This window comes from Propithecus coquereli, unplaced genomic scaffold (assembly GCF_000956105.1).
Source record: "Propithecus coquereli isolate 6110/MARCELLA unplaced genomic scaffold, Pcoq_1.0 Scaffold235, whole genome shotgun sequence".
NCBI classification, from domain to species: domain Eukaryota; kingdom Metazoa; phylum Chordata; class Mammalia; order Primates; family Indriidae; genus Propithecus; species Propithecus coquereli.
Genome location: NW_012147897.1, coordinates 4,003,613 through 4,023,420, shown reverse-complemented (window position 1 = coordinate 4,023,420; position 19,808 = coordinate 4,003,613). Strand labels below are relative to the sequence as shown.

The 19,808-nt window shown below is 46.8% G+C and overlaps 1 protein-coding gene across 2 annotated transcripts in view; it reads left to right on the top strand.

Annotated features, from left to right (window-relative positions):
* Positions 1–8,824, top strand: part of P4HA3 (prolyl 4-hydroxylase, alpha polypeptide III) — a 37,473-nt gene extending 28,649 nt beyond the window's left edge. Inside the window, exons 10-13 of one of the 2 annotated variants that reach the window (XM_012645600.1) lie at positions 1,458–1,520; positions 5,837–5,905; positions 7,290–7,379; positions 8,173–8,824. In XM_012645600.1, the coding sequence (XP_012501054.1) occupies positions 1,458–1,520; positions 5,837–5,905; positions 7,290–7,379; positions 8,173–8,433 (483 nt within the window). In that variant the 3' untranslated portion in view covers positions 8,434–8,824. Of the gene's footprint in view, positions 1–1,457; positions 1,521–5,836; positions 5,906–7,282; positions 7,380–8,172 lie in introns of both variants that reach the window. The other variant, XM_012645601.1, reaches the window with a different exon arrangement.
* The last annotated feature ends 10,984 nt before the right edge of the window (positions 8,825–19,808 follow it).

Sequence of the window (19,808 nt, the reverse complement as noted above, 5' to 3'; positions counted from 1 at the left end):
CACGTGCCACCATGCCCGGCTAATTTTTTCTACATATATTTTTAGCTGTCCAATTAATTTCTTTCCATTTTTTTGGTAGAGACGGGGTCTTGCTCTTGCTCAGGCTGGTCTCGAACTCCTGAGCTCAGAACGATCCACCCGCCTCGGCCTCCCAGAGTGCTAGGATTACAGGCGTGAGCCACCGCGCCCGGCCACAACTCAATTTTTTTAAATGAGCAAAAGATTATTTGAATAGACACTTTACCAAAGAAGATAAATAAATGGCTAATAAGCATGTGAAAATATGCTAAACATCATTAGGGAAATGCAAATTAAAATCACAATAAGCTATCACTGCACTGCTCTTAGAAGGGCTAAAATAAAAAAGACAGATTATAACAGGTGTTGATGAGGATGTGGAGGAGATAGAGCTCTCATACACCACTAGTGGGAATGTAAAATGGTACAGCCACTTTGGAAAACAGTTTGGCAGTTTCTTAAAAAGTTAAAGGTCACCTACATATGATCCAGCCATTTCACTCTTAGGTATTTTATCTAAGAGAAAAAGGAAACATGTGCATACAAACATGGGTACATGAGTGTTTATAGTAGCTTTATTTATAATAGCCAAGAATTGAAACAACCCAAATATCTATCAACAGGTGAGTGGATAAAGAAACTTTGGTATATCTGCACAATGAAATTCTATTCAACAATAAAAAGGAATGAGCTACTGCTACATCCAGCAACATAGATGAACCTTAAAAACAGTATGCAAGTGCAAGAAGCCAGATACAAAAGACTACATATTTTATGATTCTATTTATATGAAATTTCAAGAAAAGGCAAAAGTGTAGAGATAGCAGATAAGTTGATTGCCTGGGGTTGCGGGTGGGAGCAGGGACTGACTGCAAACTGGCATCAGGGAACTTTTTTAGCAGATGGAAGTGTTCTAAAACTGGATTGTGGGAATATTGGAAAACTGTTAAAATTTACTAAAACTCATTGAACATTACACTTACAATGGGTGAATTTTATGGTATGTAAATTATAACTCAAACTGTTCCATGACCAAAAAAAAAGAGTATGTCGTTTTGGCAAACAATTGGGAACTCCAGCTTATGATTTGGTATTCCCACAGAATAATTCTCTGTAATATTTTATATCTTAATTTCTTTATTTCACAGAGAACCCAAAGGTGCAATTAACTCCTTGTGTGGTACTTTCACTACTGACAAGTAGTTCTGTTTGACTGGTATATAATTTGCTTATCTGAGTATGTAATAAATTAGTTTTTAAAAAAAGATATATTGAGTACCTTCCAGCTAAGATGGGCACATGCTTGAGTAGGTGTAGCTCAGGGCTATATCCTATCCTTGACGCCCTCATTTTACTTCCCCCTGTATTAATGGTGGAATCCTGGCTGTCACTCTGATGCCATCTGTATAAAATAATGATATGTTCTATTTTTGTCTCAGTCACCAAGCAGCCCCTTATACAGGATGAAGTCTGGGAACCGAGTTGCAACATTTATGATCTATGTGAGTCTTGCTCTGGTCTTCTTATTTAATGACTGGCTATTTATATCTCTATTTTATTTTATGGTTTTCAAAGCAATTTCACATGTTGATTTTATCTGGTATTCAGCACAAAAATCTCCAGGAATTTTGCGACTTTCAGACAACACTTTTGTTAGCCACTATAGGAGATACAAAAAAATACAAGACAGAGTTCCTACCCTCAGAGAGCTTACAGCATATAGATCTAAATATGATGCTGGCGTGGGCAGTGGATTAGGAAGGGAAGTGGGGTTCCATTGAAGGCCAAGAGATCAGGGGCCTTGAACAACATAGGAAGAGGATATGAGAGTCTCCCTCTTAGTGGTCCACAGACTAGTCAGTGTTGAAAAGCAGGGACCTAGATGAGGTTGTGGAGCTGTGAGGAGAAAGAGAAGAGAGGCGGTAATATTACAGAGGGAGGAACAGAGAGGCTTACAGAGAAATTCAGAAAGTGTTGCCTCTGATATGTAGTGAAAATGCTCTTCCTTATGTCCCCATGAAATCTTCGGTAAAATCTCCATTACACCCCCTTCAAAAATAAAACAATAAATTCCTGGTCCAATTCTACAGGATTGGGTCCCGTTCTCTATTATCTCAGTCATCCCCTTCCCCTTCAGATCCTGTGGGTTTACTTCATTCTCTGTGTATAAGTCACAATTCCAATCATCTGTCACTTAGATGAGGTTCTTAGAAGAAATCACTTATTAAAAAAAGATGTACTACTGTTGATTGAAGGGACAAAAATGTTAAATATCAGAGCTCTATATGACAACCAAAGATGAAATCCTGTTTTCAGGCTCACGAGAGTAGCGGACACTCCCACCCTAGCGTTCCCTCTTAGGGCTGTCTCTGGTCTCCAGAGTACCGCCAAGAGAGGACAATCCGAGGCTGACGTTCTACAGTCTTTAATGTCAGCAATTCCAATGTGTTTCTCCATGTATGCTTCCTGCAGAACAGGAAGGCTGCCACTTACCATGCTGTCCGGCCTCTTCGTGGTCATTCTGGTGGTTCTGATCAGGCACAGCGGAATAGCTGAAGTCAGCTTTCAGGCAGGAGGCACATCTTGGATCTGCAGCTGGTCACAACTTCAGGCTGATCACTCAGGCTGGCATGGGAGGTCACAGGCTGTGAAATGAACTCTTGTCAAAGAACAGGGCATCTCGGGGCACAATGTATCTGTTTTTTATTCCCCCTGTATCTCTTACGGCTGGTTCCCTGGTTATAGGGGTCCAGTTACAGCAGTGTCGGTAGCACGGATGTAGGAACCCAACAATTTCAAATAGCAAGTGCAAGTGTTCATGCACATGTGTGCCTGTGTGCATGTGCATTTAGGTTTTAAGCATTTGAGACACAATGGAATCGAATGGACTTTGGGTTTGGAGTTAGCCTAATCCTGATTCTGCCACTTACTACGTGGCCTCAGCACAAATTACATCTATTATTTGAGCTCATTTTTCCCTGTGCTTCCTCACAGGTTGTTGTGACAATCTGATTACGTAATTTAAAGGGGATATCACTCTAGAAAATTCCATACACTATCATTGTATCCCACAAAGCAAGTATAGGAAAGGCCCCAGAGAGGGGAATCAGTGTCATGGGACCTAGAAAGTGCCAGGTTATGCTCAGTGCCTTCATCCTCAGGTTGGGTAAAAACCATGGTAAACATTTCTAAAGACAAGCCTTGAGGTTTGTGGGAAACATTAGAGTAATATTGTACAGGGAAAATAATCTTTAAGAAGTACAGAGGACCTGGTATGGTGGCTCAAGCCTGTAATCCTCGCACTTTGAGAGGCTGAGGCGGGAGGATCACTTGAGGCCAGGAGTTCAAGAGCAGCCTCAGCAACACAGAGAGACCTCCCCCCACCCTGTCTCTACAAAAAATAGAAAAATTAGCCAGGCATGGTAGTACCCACCTGTAGTCCTGCTACTCAGGAGGCTGAGGCAGGAGGATCGCTTGAGCCCAGGAGCTGGAAGTTGCACTGAGCTATGATGATGCCACTGCACTCCAGCCCAGGCAGCAGAGCGTGACCCTGTATCTCAAAAAAAAAAAAGAAGTAGTACAGAGGATTGAGTTGAAATCTGGTTGGTGATTTTCTGCTCAGATTGGACATAAATAAGGTCAGTCTACTACAAAACAGTGGGAGGTGTACAGAGGAAAGAGTTCTCTCCCCTCCCCACTGTTCTCACAGCCCACGCCCTGTTCATGAGCTTCATTGCATGCAGAATCAGATTTTCTTTTTCATTTGTTGGGACATGTCATTCCTTTCCACTATTTTATAAAACCACTGGTAAAGGAATGCAGGGAAGTCCAGTTTGCCCCTGTTGTATCTTGCTTACTCTCATATTGACTGACAACAGGAGTTAGAACAAAATAGTCCAATTTGTTGGTATTTGAATCAAGAAGCTAATTGCTGTTCCCATCAGCCTCCCCAGTGGGCTACAGGGGGAGCCAAGGAATGCTGAAAGTCACCATTGCCATTTCCAGATTCTGAACCAGCAAGTCAGTTTAGTTTCCTCTAACAAGTACCAATGTCCTATCTCCTATTGCTCTTCCTCTGTAACGCAAGTCAATATGGTGGGATCTGATTGCCTTAAGATTAGAAGGCATGAACCTTCTGGTAGAAAGTGCTAGGCAGGGTGAGGTAAGAGGCACTCTGGTGTTGTGCGACTACTGAGAAAATAATTCAGCAGGATGCATCAGAAGTATTAAACTTCCGCACACCCTTTTGACCCAGTAATACTAGTGCTGGGGCTCTTTCCTATGAAAACAATCCAAAATGCAAAAACAATTATATTCATTAAGATGTTCAATGCAGTGTTGCTTATAATAGTAAACATTTGAATATAACCTAAACGTTCAAAAGCATAGCATAATGGTTTTGAGCAGGGACTTCGTAGTCAGATAGTACTGGCTCAGTTCAAACCCTGGCTCTGTCATGGAAGAGTCATGTGACCTTTTGTAAAGTGCTTAATCTCTCTGAGACTTGGTTTCTTCATCTGAAAAATGTGAAAAATAAAAATAATAACAGTCCTAACTCATAGGATTGTTGTGAGGAATAAGTGAGATAATGTATTTGTAAGGACTTCGTGTAATGCCTAGCGTATAGTCGGTGCTCAATAAATGTCCACTATTACTATGTAAACTATAACTGTTTTTCTCTGGATGGTAAGATGATAAGTATTGTTATTTTTAGTATTTTCCTGTATTTTGAAAAAGTTTATTATATATTTCCTTGGCAATCAGAAAAAAATCTTTACACCAAGAAAACGTGTCCATAATCCTAAAATATACCAGTGGTGAAACTCCTTAGCTTAGGTTGCCTGGAGAGGATCTGAGTAATCAGAGAATACATCAAATGTGCAGTAAGTGTCCCTATGATGCCCACCTTTCAAAATGAATCATGTAGTCTAAACTGGTTCTCAAGTCACAAGTCATGATCCATTTGTAGGTTGTGAGGTTAATTTAGTGGATCTGGTCAGCATTTAAGAAAACTGCACGGGCCGGGCACGATGGCTCACGCCTGTAATCCTAGCTCTGTGGGAGGCCAAGGCGGGCGGATTGTTTGAGCTCAGGAGTTCGAAACCAGCCTGAGCAACAGCGAGACCCCCGTCTCTACTAAAAACAGAAAGAAATTAATCGGACAACTAAAAATATATAGAAAAAAAAAAAATTAGCCGGACATGGTGGTGCATGCCTGTAGTCCCAGCTACTCGGGAGGCTGAGGCAGGAGGATTGCTTGAGCCCAGGAGTTTGAGGTTGCTGTGAGCTAAGATGACGCCACGGTACTCTAGCCCAGGCAACACAGTGAGACTCTGTCTCAAAAAAAAAAAAAAAAAAGAAAACTGCACTAAAATAGAACCAAATAAAATTAAAAAGACCAGAGGGTATCTCACGTAGTAAGAATGTTTTATGAAACTTTTACTTCAGGGGTGTGTATATGTGTGTGTGTGTGTCTTGGGTCATGATTTAAAATGTATTTCTTCCTGAGTGTCTCAATCAAAACAGTTTGCATCTACTTACTGTAGCTCTCAATAAGGACATCAGCTAGAAGGGAAAAGAAAGGAGGAATCCAAAACATTGTCCCCTTGTGCCCTGCAGGCAAATACCAATGCCATAGAGGTACCCTTCGTTCCAAAGTCGAACGATTGTCTTTCAAGCGTTTCTCGCAGAGTTGAAACAGGGGCCCACAGGAAGGACTCTATGCAGAAATGACTTCAGCTGTTGGGTTCACAAACAAATGACAGAGTAGGGAAGTCCTTGGCTATTTTAACTCTGGCTTCTTCCTCTGGCATTGCAGCTGAGCTCGGTGGAAGCTGGAGGGGCCACGGCCTTCATCTACGCCAACTTTAGTGTGCCTGTGGTTAAGGTGAGTGGGGCCCGGTCCCAGAAGATGGGGGTTGGCAGAGTGAAGCACTAACACCGAACCTCCATGCTGTCTGCGCTTGCAAGCCGATTCCTGGGCAGGGGATAAAAAGAGGTCTTCCCTGATTCCTGCCATCAAAGATGATCCCACATCTTCTTTACTGCCTCACATGTGCATGCCATTTGTTCCTCTGTTTCTTACTTTGTTTCTACTTGTGTTGCACGTAGATGACTACATGTCTGTCTTGACTATTCAAAGACAAGAACTCTGTTTTTTATTCACCGTTGGATCCTCTACAGCAACTAGTTTCCTCAGTCATTAATTCAGTCAGCATTGCGAGCTAGACGTCCTGAGGGGACAGAGCAAAAATCATAGCCCTTTGCTCCAGGAGCTCACAGGGAGGTCAGCAGGTGTACCAGGTGCTGCAGTAAGAGATGTGGAAAGGGCAGACACTGAGGAGAGCCAGGTGGCAGGAGGTTTGTTTAGCGAATCAACATTTCCAGCAAATTTCAGATCAGCCAACTCTCTGGCAGCCTTTGCCTAATTCAGTAATGAAATGAAGATAAGTAAGCGAGATCATGTCTATAAACATGTAGCACGGTGCCTGGCGTGTTCTCAGCATTGATAAGTAAATGCTCAGTATCTCTGGATGCTCAGGGGTTTGACATCTCTTCTAGGTTTGGGGACAGGGAGGCTGCCAGTGCAGCCTGGCAGGCTCTTCATTACTTGGGGCTCTGTCTTCTTCTAAGGGCCAAGGTTAAAGTCAGTCTATAGGAAGTGTATAGGGCAAAAAAAAAAAAAAAAAAAAGTGAATGAGGGAGGTGGTGGGAAGAACATGTAGGGTTTGGTGCTAAACACCAGGGCTTGAGTCCTGTCTTTGCTTCTTTTAGTTGCATTATTTAAAGCCCTGAGCCTCCACTTCTTTGCTAGGAAAGTGGGATTCTGATAACACTTCCCGGGGTGTTATTAGTAAGGGCCTAAAGCAAGATGAGCTTTTGAGTTAATGAAGTTCTCATGATTTCGTTGGGCGTCTCCCCTCAGTGACCCAGTGACTCCCAGACTCTCCTTTCTCCTCGCACTCACCACACTGTCTTGTCCTGGTCTGTTTTATATCGGTCTCTCGTGAGCTCTCCAAGAGCAGAACTGGACATGATCTGTGTCTGCATCTCCAGGGCCTGGAGCAGAGTGACCCTCAGTGTGAACTATGCATGAGTAAATGGCAGCTCATGTAGTTTGTGCCATTGTATGCATGCTTTGCCCCCAGACTGCATGGAGAGGTCTCTCGTCGAATGACATGCATGCATTTGTCCTTACTGTGTGCTTTCTGAGGACTGAGATTCGAGGCTGTCCTTCTCTGGGACTGGGCCCTCTTCTTTTCAGAATGCAGCACTGTTTTGGTGGAACCTGCACAGGAGCGGTGAAGGGGACGATGACACCCTTCATGCTGGCTGTCCCGTCCTGGTGGGAGATAAGTGGGGTAAGTCCTGCCTTTCTGGGCGTGAGAAGGGGGTGAGGTGAGGGGTGCAGAGTGAAGCGAAACACTGGGTGGGTGGGCCGTAGCACAGTCCTCCCATTCCGAAGCGTCACTGCAGCACCACATCATGCTGACATGATCAGACTACGAATCAGGTGCCCCCAACAGATTGGGAGCCCATAAAGGGCAGGGGTCCTGTCACAGAGCAGGTGTCAGTAACGGTTTCTGACCTGACCCGACCAGATAGGCCTTGATTCCAGAGGAGGAATATAGTGCTCTGTCCCAACCCTCTACCCCAAGGACAGAACTGTCACACCATTGCCTGTATCACTTGGTGCCTTCCCGTGAGGAGGTGGTCACACAAGGAAGAGATAAGTAAGAAGCGGACGGACAGGTTCATGTCATATATGCGTCCAACAGCACTTAGCTCTGAGACAGAAAATGTGGAAAAGAGGCTCTCCTGCTAAGGAGACGCTGCCGGCAGATGCTGCCCCTTTTCTCTTGTTACTCTGGAACGGCTTTGTGGGCTTTTACAGTGAGGTGTGAGTGACCTTAGTTCCAATACATTTGAAAATTAGTTTACAGGAGACAGGGCCCATTGGACTTTTTCCAGAGGACAGTGTCCTCTTTGCTGTTTATCTCTGTAGTCCCTAGTGGGGCGGGGGCTCGGGCAGGCAGGCGAGCTGCCAAGGGTGCAGGGTGTAAGCCAGCACTGGCACACCTGCAGCTGAGCACTGGTCCGTAGTGTCACTGCTCTGCTGAGCCTGCTGTCTGCTTCCTCTCCCTTCTCTCCCAGTGGCCAACAAGTGGATACACGAGTATGGACAGGAATTCCGCAGACCCTGCAGCTCCAGCCCTGAAGACTGAGACGTTGGTGGAGAGAAGCGGGTGGAGTCCTGTGGCTTCCCAGAGAAGCCAGGAGCCAGAAGCTGCGGTAGGAGAGGAGAAAGGAAAAAGGCCTGGTCAGCATTGCCTGTTCCTTGCAAACGGGAGGCCAGGAAGTAGTCTTTCTCAGAGGACACCTGAGAATTTGCATTTGTTTCTGCTTCAGCCATGAGAGTCAGAGTGTTACAGACAGTACAAAGGTGGGGGCGGTGGAGGCCTGAGAGTGAAGTTTCTGGAGCTCAGATACTGTCTGTTGGGAACAGAACATATCGACAGTCTCTGGGGTTTTGTCAGCGAGGCTTCTGCCACTTTGAACCTTGAGCACAGGGACCGGGAAGTAGCAGTGAGGACACCTGCAAGAGGGGCCAGCCCGATGCTCACAGCTGGAAGCCCCCTCCCCACTGCCTTCTGCCAAAGCCCGAGCAGGGAGTGCCTCCATCCCAGAGTATACCCCATGTGAGCCGTACATCATATGATGGTATTTTTAAAGTAGAAAGCAACTTTCTTTTCTTTTTATGTGTTTTTTTAATACAGTCATTAAAAATGTCTATGAATTATTTTTCTCAACTGAGAATGTTCTTACATTATAATTTTGAGTGAAAAAAGAAGCAAGAGTACAGTCGGCCCTCCTTGTCTGTGGGTTCCACATTTGTGGATTCGACCAACCTCTGGTTGAAAATATTTGAAAAAAAAAGGATTGCTGTGTCCATACTGAACATGTTCAGGATTTTTTTCCATGTCATAACAACTATTTACATAGCCTTGACATCGTATTAGGTATTCTAAGTAACCTAGAGACAATTTAAAGTATACAGAGAAAGTGTGTGTTATATGCAAACACCGCACCATTTTACATAAGGGACTCGAACATCGGTGGATTTTTGTGTCCATGGGGAATCCTGGAACCAGTCCCTCGGGAATCCCAAGGGACACTGTGTGACATTTTATTTATGCCATAATCTCACTTGGCTCACCCCCTGCCATTCTCCCCTGGCCACCCTCCAGACAGTGACACTCCTTCCAGTCTGAGAACCAGCGCGCCATCACCCCCGCCACGCTCCCATCCTCAGGCCCTGGCACTGCTGCCCCCTCAATCTTCCCAGGCTGAGCTCCTCTAGTCATCCCCCTCCTGGCTCAGTGTCACTTCTGAGGGGCCTTCTCTGACCACCCTACCACCCAGCCACTTTGTTCCATGCTAACCAATTTTATTTTCTTTATAACACTTATCTGAATTGAAATCACTTTATTCATTTGTTTGATTTTGGTCAGTTGCCTTCCTTGCAGGGCAAGGGCGGGGCCGCTATACTTTGTAAATCTGCAGCCCCCACGTCCCGGGCCACGGCCCAGTACCTGTCCCGGCCTGTTAGGCCACCATCACCACCTGAGCTCTGTGCGCTCCCCCCCAACAACCCCCTGCCCCATCCGTGGAAAAATTGTCTTCCGTGAATCTTAGGAACCAGGCCCCCCAGCAGCAAGTGAGCGAAGCTTCATCTGTCTTTACAGACGCTCCCCATCACTGGCATCACCTGAGCTCTGCCTCCTGCCTCCCCGCTCCCCCACCTCCCTCAGAGGAAAAATTGTCTTCCGTGAAAGCAGTCCGTGGTGCCAAAAAGGTTGGGGACTATTGTTGCAAATGCCTCTATTTATAGCCCCCAGCTCACTGAATTTCAATATTTGTTTATTTACCAGGCTGCCCCCACTAGATTCTGTACTCCTTATTCCTCTTGGTAGCCCTAGAAGAAGGTCTGGTTCAAAATAAGTAGGCATTCAGCATTTTTGCAAAGGCAACCTTTGCGCTGCACTGAGGCTGACCGAGTTTTACAAGCGGAATCTGGTGAACGGTGTTTCCCAGCAGAAGGACTAGCAGGGCGAAGGCCGTGTCGATGGGTGACTGTGATATGCAGGCACTTGTGCCGAGAGAACATTTCAAGCTGCTGGGCTCAGGCTCATTCACAGGGGTGTGCGCTTGTTTTGCTCACAAGGAAGCTTGTTTTGCTCACAAGGAAGCCGCACGGTGAAAGGTCTGGGGAGTTGGATGCTGCCCTCTCCCCACACCGGCCTTAAAGCTCTGTGGTCCCAAGGAAAGGGCTCTCGTGTTCTGATACCAGCTTCCTCAGAGCCTCTTCCTCAGAGCCTCCATAAGCACCTTGTCACATTCCCAGTATTTCTGCTGAGTGCGCCAGCCTGTCTACTGCAGCTCCAGAGGAACGGGCCTGAGACAGAAAGCTACTGTCTGCAGGCAAGAATGCTCCCCTTTCTTCACAGAACCCAGACTTTTCAGAATTGCAGCGTGGATCTGAGCCGTTCTCAGGGCTTCATGCGTTAATTGTTTAATGCTCATCCCAACCCTATGAGGTCCACGTAGTTACTATCTCCACTTGACAGATGAGGAGGCAGATTTAGAGAATTAGGTAACTTGACTGAGGTCCCACAGTCTGGCTCCAAACCTTGTGCTTTTAACTAACACACATGCTTTTAACAATGTCTGAGATGTGGCAATTATAGAACATCTTGAGCAGGTGACTGAGACCCAGGAAAGCCTGGCTACAAATTAAGCTGCTTAATGAGCATTCCCCAGGGGCAGGCCCTGGCCTAGTGGTGCTGTGGGGGTACAGGCAGGTACAGGATGTAGTCCCTGGGAACTAGGTCGTAGGGAGGGAGATGAGACAAAGTACATCCAGAGTTAAGTGTCATTTAAGCACAGTGTGAAATGTTGCATGCAAGAGATGAATGACCACTGAAGCTGCAGTCAGGAGGAAGAGGATCCTTGTCATTTGGGGTGGTTGAGAAAACCTTATTCTTTTATTCAAGTCACATTGACAAGGTGTCTACTCAGTGCCAGGCCCTTGCTGGCACTAGGGATGGAAGAATTAGATGCTGATTCTGCCCCTAGAAATGGAGACAGACGCTTGGATCATCACGAGACAACGTAGCCACGAGTGGAGACATGAACAGGTAGCATCAAGAGGCTCCCCCCCACCGAAGTTTTATGGGAAAGAAGGACATAAGGGAGACTTGAAGATGAGAGGGTCCCCGGAGGCTGGAAGGAGGGACAGGGCTGGACATGCACAGGGGGAATGCCTGTCCCTAGAGCTATGAACAGTGACACCTTGCTTTTGGCCAGCATGATAGTTTTCAAAATACGTTGCCACTCCTCTTGAACCTCACCTGCCAGTGGGAGAAAGCAGAGCAGGTACCGGGGAAAGCGAGGTCGGAACACGCTAGAGCTGGGGCTGGACGCCCGCTCTCTGTCTCCCTCACCACTGCTCTTGCCACTGGACGGCTTTCACAGCCACGTCCCTCCACCACACCACAGCCAGAGCGGAAAGGCCTAATGCTTTTCTGTTTGCACTAGTCTCCACGCCCTCTGAAAGCCTGGCTAATCCTGCTAGAAAGTGGTGCGGCTTGGGGCTCCAAACAGTGCTTAGCGGGTAGCTAGCTAATTCTAAATAGGACTGACTGTGGCTTGGGGCATTGCTTGTTTATAATTTTGTTTACTTCTTGTGCTGTTCTGTGACCCTTGTTCAACCTGGGTTTCTGGCTTTGCACTGTGTATCACTTGCAAGCCTCCCTCTAGGTAATATTCTTTACGTTAATGACTTTTATCATTATCATTAGTAATCACATATTGACCATTTACTATAGGCCAGGCACTGTGCTAAGAACCTTGGTGTGTTTGTCTCCTTTAATCCTCACAATAAGTACTATTATGCCCATTTTATAGATGAGGGAAACTGAGGCAGGGGAAGTGTAACATGCTTGAAGTCACATAGTTATAAAGTTGTAAAGGCAGGATTCAAATCCAGGTCTATCCATCACCAAAGATCTTAACTAGCCCTCTGTTGTCTGCATTACATGTTATTTTGCTGTCGCTGCTTTGTTCCTGTTGGCAATAATATCTTTTGAAGCCAACAATTTTGGGGGAAAGTCTCCATTTTCCCAGGTGTTGAAAGGGTTTATCCATTGTACCACTGATGCCTAATGGTTAAGAGCCCTGTCAGATGTAGATTATTTATTGAATACACAAATGGATCATTTTAATTCCACAAATGCATAGTGAATACCTATTGTGTGACCAGCCCCATGCTAGATGCTCCCTGAGAATCCCGGGGAAGGAGGCAGCCTGCTCGCTGCCCTTAAGAAAACTTAGCACACGCTTGAAGGTAAGAATGGGGAATCGGATATAGTCAAGTGGAAAGCCACGTGGTACTCATGCTGAAGAGGTGGGAGCTGGGAGCAAGGGGAGAACCTTATGGCTAGCGTGGGCTAAGGGCTTCCACACTGGCCCCAGGAACACATGGAGGGAGTGAGAACATGTGCCTGTGGAGGGTGGGGGGCAGCGGCCACCTCGCTTGTCTCCCTTTCATATACAAGGGAGCAGGGAGAGCTGTCTGGGAGGAGGAAGCGAGAGGGTGTTGATTCTGGGGGACTCTTGTCCAGCAATGCCAAGAGCAGCACAAACTGTCCTTTCATGGAACCGCTCAAAGAGTCCCCTGTTTGGGGGTGTTGGCTGCACAAGCCAGGAGAAGCCAAAGGAGCCTGTGTGTAGGGGTTGGGGGGCAGAGAGGGGCACTGGGCTGCAGGTTGCTGTGTCCTCAGTGGAACTGTGAAGTCGGCTAAGGGCTGCGGGGAGGAAACCAACATTTGTGCCTCCTCTTTGCCAGCTACTTAATCTCCCATATCTTATTCACAACACTCACCATCCGTTTTGGCAAAGGAGGAAAGTGGGGCTCAAAGAAGACTTCCCTGGGTTCACACAGCCAGGAGCAGAGCCAGGATCGGGAGCTGGAGAGGGCCCCCACCCCAGCTGCTTGTAACCTCTTGCTCTCTGTACTCTTCCCTCTCCCTCACCTGGGACCCCCCAGTTTCCTCCCCCTTGGGAATGAGAGCCTGCCTCTCTCCCTTCCCCCTCCCTGCCCCAGCCCTCTGTATAGTCGCTTTCTTGTCACAGGCACCTCCCATCAAGTGCTTGATCTGCCTGTGCCCTCTAAGGTTTGAGGGACAGAGGGTTCCCCTGTCCCTGCCAGGGGCATGTTTGCATCTGAAACAGGTAGCCTGGTGAAACCAAAGATTATCTCAAAGAAATGAGGTGCTGGGGTGGATTCTAGGCACTGGGATACCTGGCTGGTGATAGTCTTTTTGGCTAAGGGTTGAAGGGCATGGCTCAGATGGAGACACCTCTGCCTTCTTTAAAGCTCACCACATTTCAGATGGAGCGTGATGGTAAAATAGTGACCGCTATTCCTCTTATTCATCACCTTATGGGACTAGACGGCAGTAGTTACTTCCCCCAGCCCAGAAAGGTGCAGCAGCAACTTGCCCGTACTTACACAGTATGTCAGCATCAGATCGAGACTAGAAGCAAGGTTTCCTGGCCCAGAGAGCCATGCTTTTCCAGAGTTCCATACGTGCTTCTTAGAACAGGTGCAAATGTGGTACCAACCCCTGTGGTGTTTCAATGGGCACAGATTGTGTGCGTGGTCTGCCAGTCCTTCATTCAACTAAGCATTCCTGATGTCACCTCTGTGCCAGGCCCTTTGCTGGGTCTGGAGACACTGGGATGACTGATTGAGTCTCTGCCCTTGAAGAGCCCCCAGAGAAGAAAACACACAATGACAATACTAGTGAAATAGTAATGAAAAGAGGAACATAGGAAATGTTACAAAAGTCATGAGAGACATAATTATATCTTTCATGTGATGGGGCTCATTTGACATTTGATTTGGACCTTTAAATAAAAGGAGGTTTGTGTGTGTGTGTGTGCACATGCATATGCATATGTGATCTGGAGGTGTGGAAGCTTATCACCCCAACTCACAGGTGTATGAATCCTTAGATTAACATTTCTCCAACTCTTAAAAAAAAAATCTATATTTTTTTCTTTTGATAAACCTAAAAATGTCTTTAGTCCTAAAAATTCAGATACATCACCCTGGGAGAGAAGATTTTGTCTATCTTTATATTCTGTAATCTATTTTTGGAAAACAGATATTTTTCCATTTATCAAATCAAAAATTATATTAAATCTTCTTTTAGGCCGAGTGCAGTGGCTCACACCTGTAATCCTAGCCCTCTGGGAGACTGAGGAGGGAGGATTGCTTGAGGTCAGGAGTTCAAGACTCCCCTGAGCAACAGCAAGACCCTGCCCGTCTCTACAAAAAATAGAAAAATTAGTCGGGCTTGGTGGTACATGTCTGTAGTCCCAGCTACTTGGGAGGCTGAGGCAGGAGGATCGCTTGAGCCCAGGAGTTTGAGGCTGCAGTGAGGTATGGTGATGCCACTGCACTCTAGCTGGGGCGACAGAGCGAGACCCGTCTTAAAAAAAAAAAAATCTTCTTTTAAAAATTAAACATGGTCCCTTAGGGGGTGCCACCCGGCCTAGAAAGTCCCACAATGTTCTCCAGGTTTGGGAGTTCTAGAATCTCTATTTTTTACTCTCTTGCAATAAGAAAAGGAATAAGAATTGTCAGCAGCTCACCCTGGAGGAACAAGATTATCCTGTTGCCTCTGCTCAGTTGACTTTATATGAGCTGCTAAGCCTTGTGAGCCCTCCAGGGTCTGGGGCTAGAGATCTTCCCTCCCTTTCCAGATGCCCTAGTCCCTCTGTCTCTTATGATTATGGGGTGGGGACAGGAAGAGCAATCCCTCAGTACCTGGGCCAGCCAGCATCAGCCCACATGCTTGACCCTAAAGCCCTCTGTGGCTGTTCTGCCCAGAGTCACCCCGACTCATTCTCCCTCCACACTGGCATCTTGGAATGCAAATGAGGAACTATTTCATCCTTACTAGGATGGCTATAATTAAAAAAACAGAAAATAACAAGTGTTGGCAAGGATATGGAGAAATTGGAACCCTCATGCATTGCTTGTGGGAATGTAAAATAGTGCATGCAGCCCCTGTGGAAAGTTTGGTAGTTCCTCAGAAAATTAAATATACAACTATCACATGACCCAGTAATTCCACTCCGTGGTATATATCCAAAAGAATGGGACACAGTCACTTGAACAGACATCTGTATACCCACATTCATAGCAGCATTAGTCACAATAGCCAAAGGGTGGAAGCAACCCAGGCGTCCGTCAGCAGATGGACAGATGCACGAACTGTGATACATACACAGTGGATGCTATTCGGCCACAAAGAGGAAGGAAATTTTGATACACGCTACATCACGGATGGGCCTTGAAGGCATTATCCTCAGTGGAATAAGCCAGACATGATTCCACTTACGTGAGGCGCCCAGAACAGGCAGTTCACAGACAGAAAGCAGAAGGGAGGCGCCCAGGAGCCGGGGGAGGGGGAGTTCTGTTTAATGGTTAGGGGGCTCCCGTTGGGGACGATGAAAACGTTCTGGGTATAGACAGTGGTGACGGTCCACGGCATTGCGAATGTGATCAGCCACTGAACTGTGCACTTACACATGGTTAAATGAGAAATACTGTGTTATGTATCTTTTATCATAAAAATTGAAACTGGTTAAAAATTTTGAGGACATTTCCAGGCCAGAGGAAGGTTCACAGTACCAGGTAGCACTCAGGCCCCATGTGCACACCAGGTTCAACTAATCCTGCTTGAGAGCACCCCCAGCAAGTGGGGGCAGGGAGAGGAACCCAACAGACCTCAGCTCTAACGGCTTTGGCCTTGGCTTCACCTCCCATTTGGGATTGCCAGTCTGGATGAACTAATCCCCTCGTCTCCTTAGCATCAGGGCCTTTACTGTTTTTCCCGTCAACTGCTCCAGGGAGCACACATTTACTGCACTTCATATGCGTAGGTCTCATTGAACCCTCACAATACCCTGTGGATTAAATGGGTGAGGAAACTGAAGTTCTGAAAAAAGTGATGTGCCGAAGGTCATCCAGCTGGTAAGAGGCTAAACTGCGCTTGGAGCGTGTCTCCTGTCACCAGGTCTCAGTCTTTCAAACCTGCCCACCCTCATCTCATTCAGGTATGGTTTGGGACTGAAAAGGCACCCACTGGTCTGGGAGTCGGGTGGCTTGAGCTCTAGCCCAGATCGTGCCACTGTGTGACCTTGAGCAAATCACTTTCCTTGCCAGAGCTGCCATTTCCTCATCTGTAGGATGGCACTGTGATCTGCCTCCCCTACCCACTCCACAGGGGAGTTGTGAGGTCTCAAAGGTTGTAAATGTGCTTTATAGGTGGCACAGACCGTCTCATGTCAGTTATTCGAAGCTTAAGTTTGATTAGTCATCCTTAAGTGGCATCCTCATTGATCACCAGGAAAAGACTTTCTCCCCCAACACTCAGTTAACTGTTCCCTCCACCCACCTGAAGGAGGCCAGCCGCTTGGCTAGTCTCAGGTTCCGATGTTGTGCCTGGCTACCGGCTGGGGTTTTCTAGCAAACTGCTGGGAGAGGAAGCCAGCTCGAGGAAGCCCTGGGCCCAGACGGAGAATATGTTGATTCTGGCTGCTGATGGGCTGGCCAGCTGGGGCAGGAGAAGAGTTGGCTCCAAGATTGCAAACAGAGCACTGTTCGTGCATGGGGGAGTGTGGCTGCCTTTTGCGTTCTCTGCTGCTATTGTAGGCTCTCTTCTTGCTTTTCGCCTGGTAAAGTCTTGACCTCTTCCCTCCCTACCCCCAGTTCTGAAGATAGGCTCCTGAATCCAACTTAAGGGTCCTTGGCTCCTCACTCTCCAAATCCAGTTAGTTCTGTCTTCTTCACTCCACCTCCAAAACACGGAGAGTATCCCCTTCTCTCGTCTCTGTGGCCACTGTCTTAGTTGAGTACAACCTTGTCTTTGACCAGAACTACAACTGCCTCTTTACTGATCTCCCGGCCTCTAGTCCGGCACCCAACAATCCATCTACACAGGTCACCCAAGTGACTTTCCTTTTTAAAAAGACCTGATCTTGTCACATCCCTGTTTAAACTTCTGAAAATTCCCCATTTTTGTCACTTAAGGTCTTGACACCCTCATTTCTGCCTCCTCTCCTGGATCCTCTCCTGTCACATCCTATACTCCAGCTACAGGAATCTTCCCACCAGTTCTCGGGCTGACTTTCAAGTCTCCAGGGCTTGTCTATACTGTTCCCTCTACCTGCAATGTACTGCCCTTCCTTCTCCACCTCCACCTTGTGATGCTTCAAGCCTCAATTCAAATGCTACCTCTTTTGTGAGACCTTCACTGGTCTTTTTCCAAATAGGTTCAGTTGTTCCCCACCCCCAACTATTTTACAGTGTGGTCCCTATTTCTATTAATATCACTGCCTCTCCAGACAGAGAGTTCATTTTAAGGGCATTATTTACCTGTCTCTAAAATCCATTGGATGCCTGGCACACAGTAGGTACTCAGGTTTGCTTTATCAGTGAGTAAGGGCTTATAAAAGAACGTTAAGAGTGTGGCACCAAAAAATCATGCCCTGCTCTCCTCATGCTTTTGTCTGAGTCCTCTCAATCTCAAGATTCTCCCTCTCCCCCATCAGATCTGTCTGCCTCCAAAATTTGCCTACCTTTCTTTCTGGGGAAGGTTTTCCCCTTAGACATTCTTTAGTGTCTGTGTGAGAATGGCCTTTGGTTTGACCCAAACATTCTCCTTTTGGCTCTGTGGCAATCCTTTACACAAGAGCCGTGGGGTCTCCTTTATTCTCTTCCTGAGTTCATATATGCTGACCTGTAGGCTCTGCAAGGACACTGTGATGGCCAGCATGTAGTAGATGCTCATTAAAAATGTTACGTGAACATATGAATGGTCCCTTCTCTGCTGGGGTGTAATGGAATGCTCAGTAGACTTGGAATCAGAAGACAAAGATGCTGCCACCCTAGTCATGGCTGTCGGGGAGCCATTTCACATCTCTGCCCTTCAGTGTCCTTGTCTTTAAATTGGGGATAATGATGCCTATACTTCACAAGGGTACAAAAGATGAATGGAGATGTGCCTAGCATGGTACCTAATGCAAAACTCACCATTTCATTCTCAGCCGCCACCCATCAAGCATAAAGATGGATAGTCCCTGGTCATCCTCCTCCTGTGCTTTTAAATCAGGTATCTGGGCCAAGATGACTTCTGCCCAGGGTCCCTTGTATCAGCCAGGAGGCAGTGTGATGTGGAAACTACGTAGATTTGAATTCCAACACTGTCATTTTCAAGATGAATGAATTTGGACCTGCCTGCCTACCTGTGAAAGGAACCATAACAGCACCTACCTCATAGGGTTGGTGCGAGGATGAAATGAGATGTGTATCAAGTGAATTAGGTAACACTTAAAATGTGGTATTACGACTTTTGCCTGGTGAACCCAAGTAACTGACCCAAGTGCCCCTGAAAACCAAGTGACCATGCTGCCCTCTTGTGGATAAGAGGGCACACAGCCCAGCAAAGGCACCCACACAGGGCTCTGGGAGAAATGGGATCACATACAAGGAACTTCCATCTTCTGCTAGGGACGGAGCTCATTCTTTACACGGAAATATTTAATGAGCAACTAAACCAGAACTTCTCAGACATTAATGTACTTGTCAAAATGTAGGTAAGTTCTGACTCCATAGGTCTGGGGTGGGGACAAAAATCTCTTAAGAAGCTTCTAGGAGATACTGATGCTACTGGCCCATGGACCACTCTGAGTAAGTAAAGTCTAACACAGCAGTGCCGTAATAGGAACTATTAAAATGTCTACCACGTGCCAGTTAATGAGAGAGCCAGTTAACCTATTTTAACTTACACAGTCCTCAAGACCCTGGGAGGTAGGTACTACCGGTCTCCAGTTTTCAGAAGAGGAAACTACAACATAAAGAATGATGCCGCATCACATAGCCAGTAAAGGGTAGACCTTGGGTTCTAATTTAGACAGCCTGGCCCCAAAGCCTATTAGGTAGTAGGAGAAGACTCCAACAGTGTGTGGAGGACCACCTAGGGAGGGAGACGCATGGCAGGAAACTGGCAAGGTCCTACACTGAAGTGGTCTAGTGAGAGATGATGAGCCCTAAACTAGGGCAGCTGTGGCATGGGAAAGAGGGGATGGCGTTTGCTGGTAGACTGGACATGGGTATAAGAAAGGGAGCAATTCGGGGGGGACTCTGGGTGTCTGACTTGGACAACTGGGGAGATGGTGGCACCTACCACTTACCGAGCTAGCAAACACTGCAGGAAGAGCAAGTTTCAGGGGTAAGGTGTGTTCAGTTTTAGAAATGATCAATATGAAGTTGCTTTTGGTTATCTGAGGCGACATGGGGAGGCAGGTGTCTAGAGCTCAGGAGATGATCTGGGTTGTGGACAAAGTCTGGGTGTCGACATAAGTGAAGCTATGAGTGACTGAGGTCACGTGGACAGGGCACACACTGTTCTGGGCTGAAGTCGACACAGCAAACAACTGGGAGATAGGACTGGAATCCAGGTCTCCTTGGCTGCAGTGGAGGCGGTTCTGTCCACCCCACTGGGTATTCTGGGTTTGAGGAGCAGGCAGGACATAAGATACTGATGGGCTATAGAGAAATGGGCTTCTGGAGTTCTATGACAACTAAGTCCAAATGAACTGTCCCCTGCCCCCAGATCAGTAGAAATGACCACTCCACATAAAGACCAGACCAA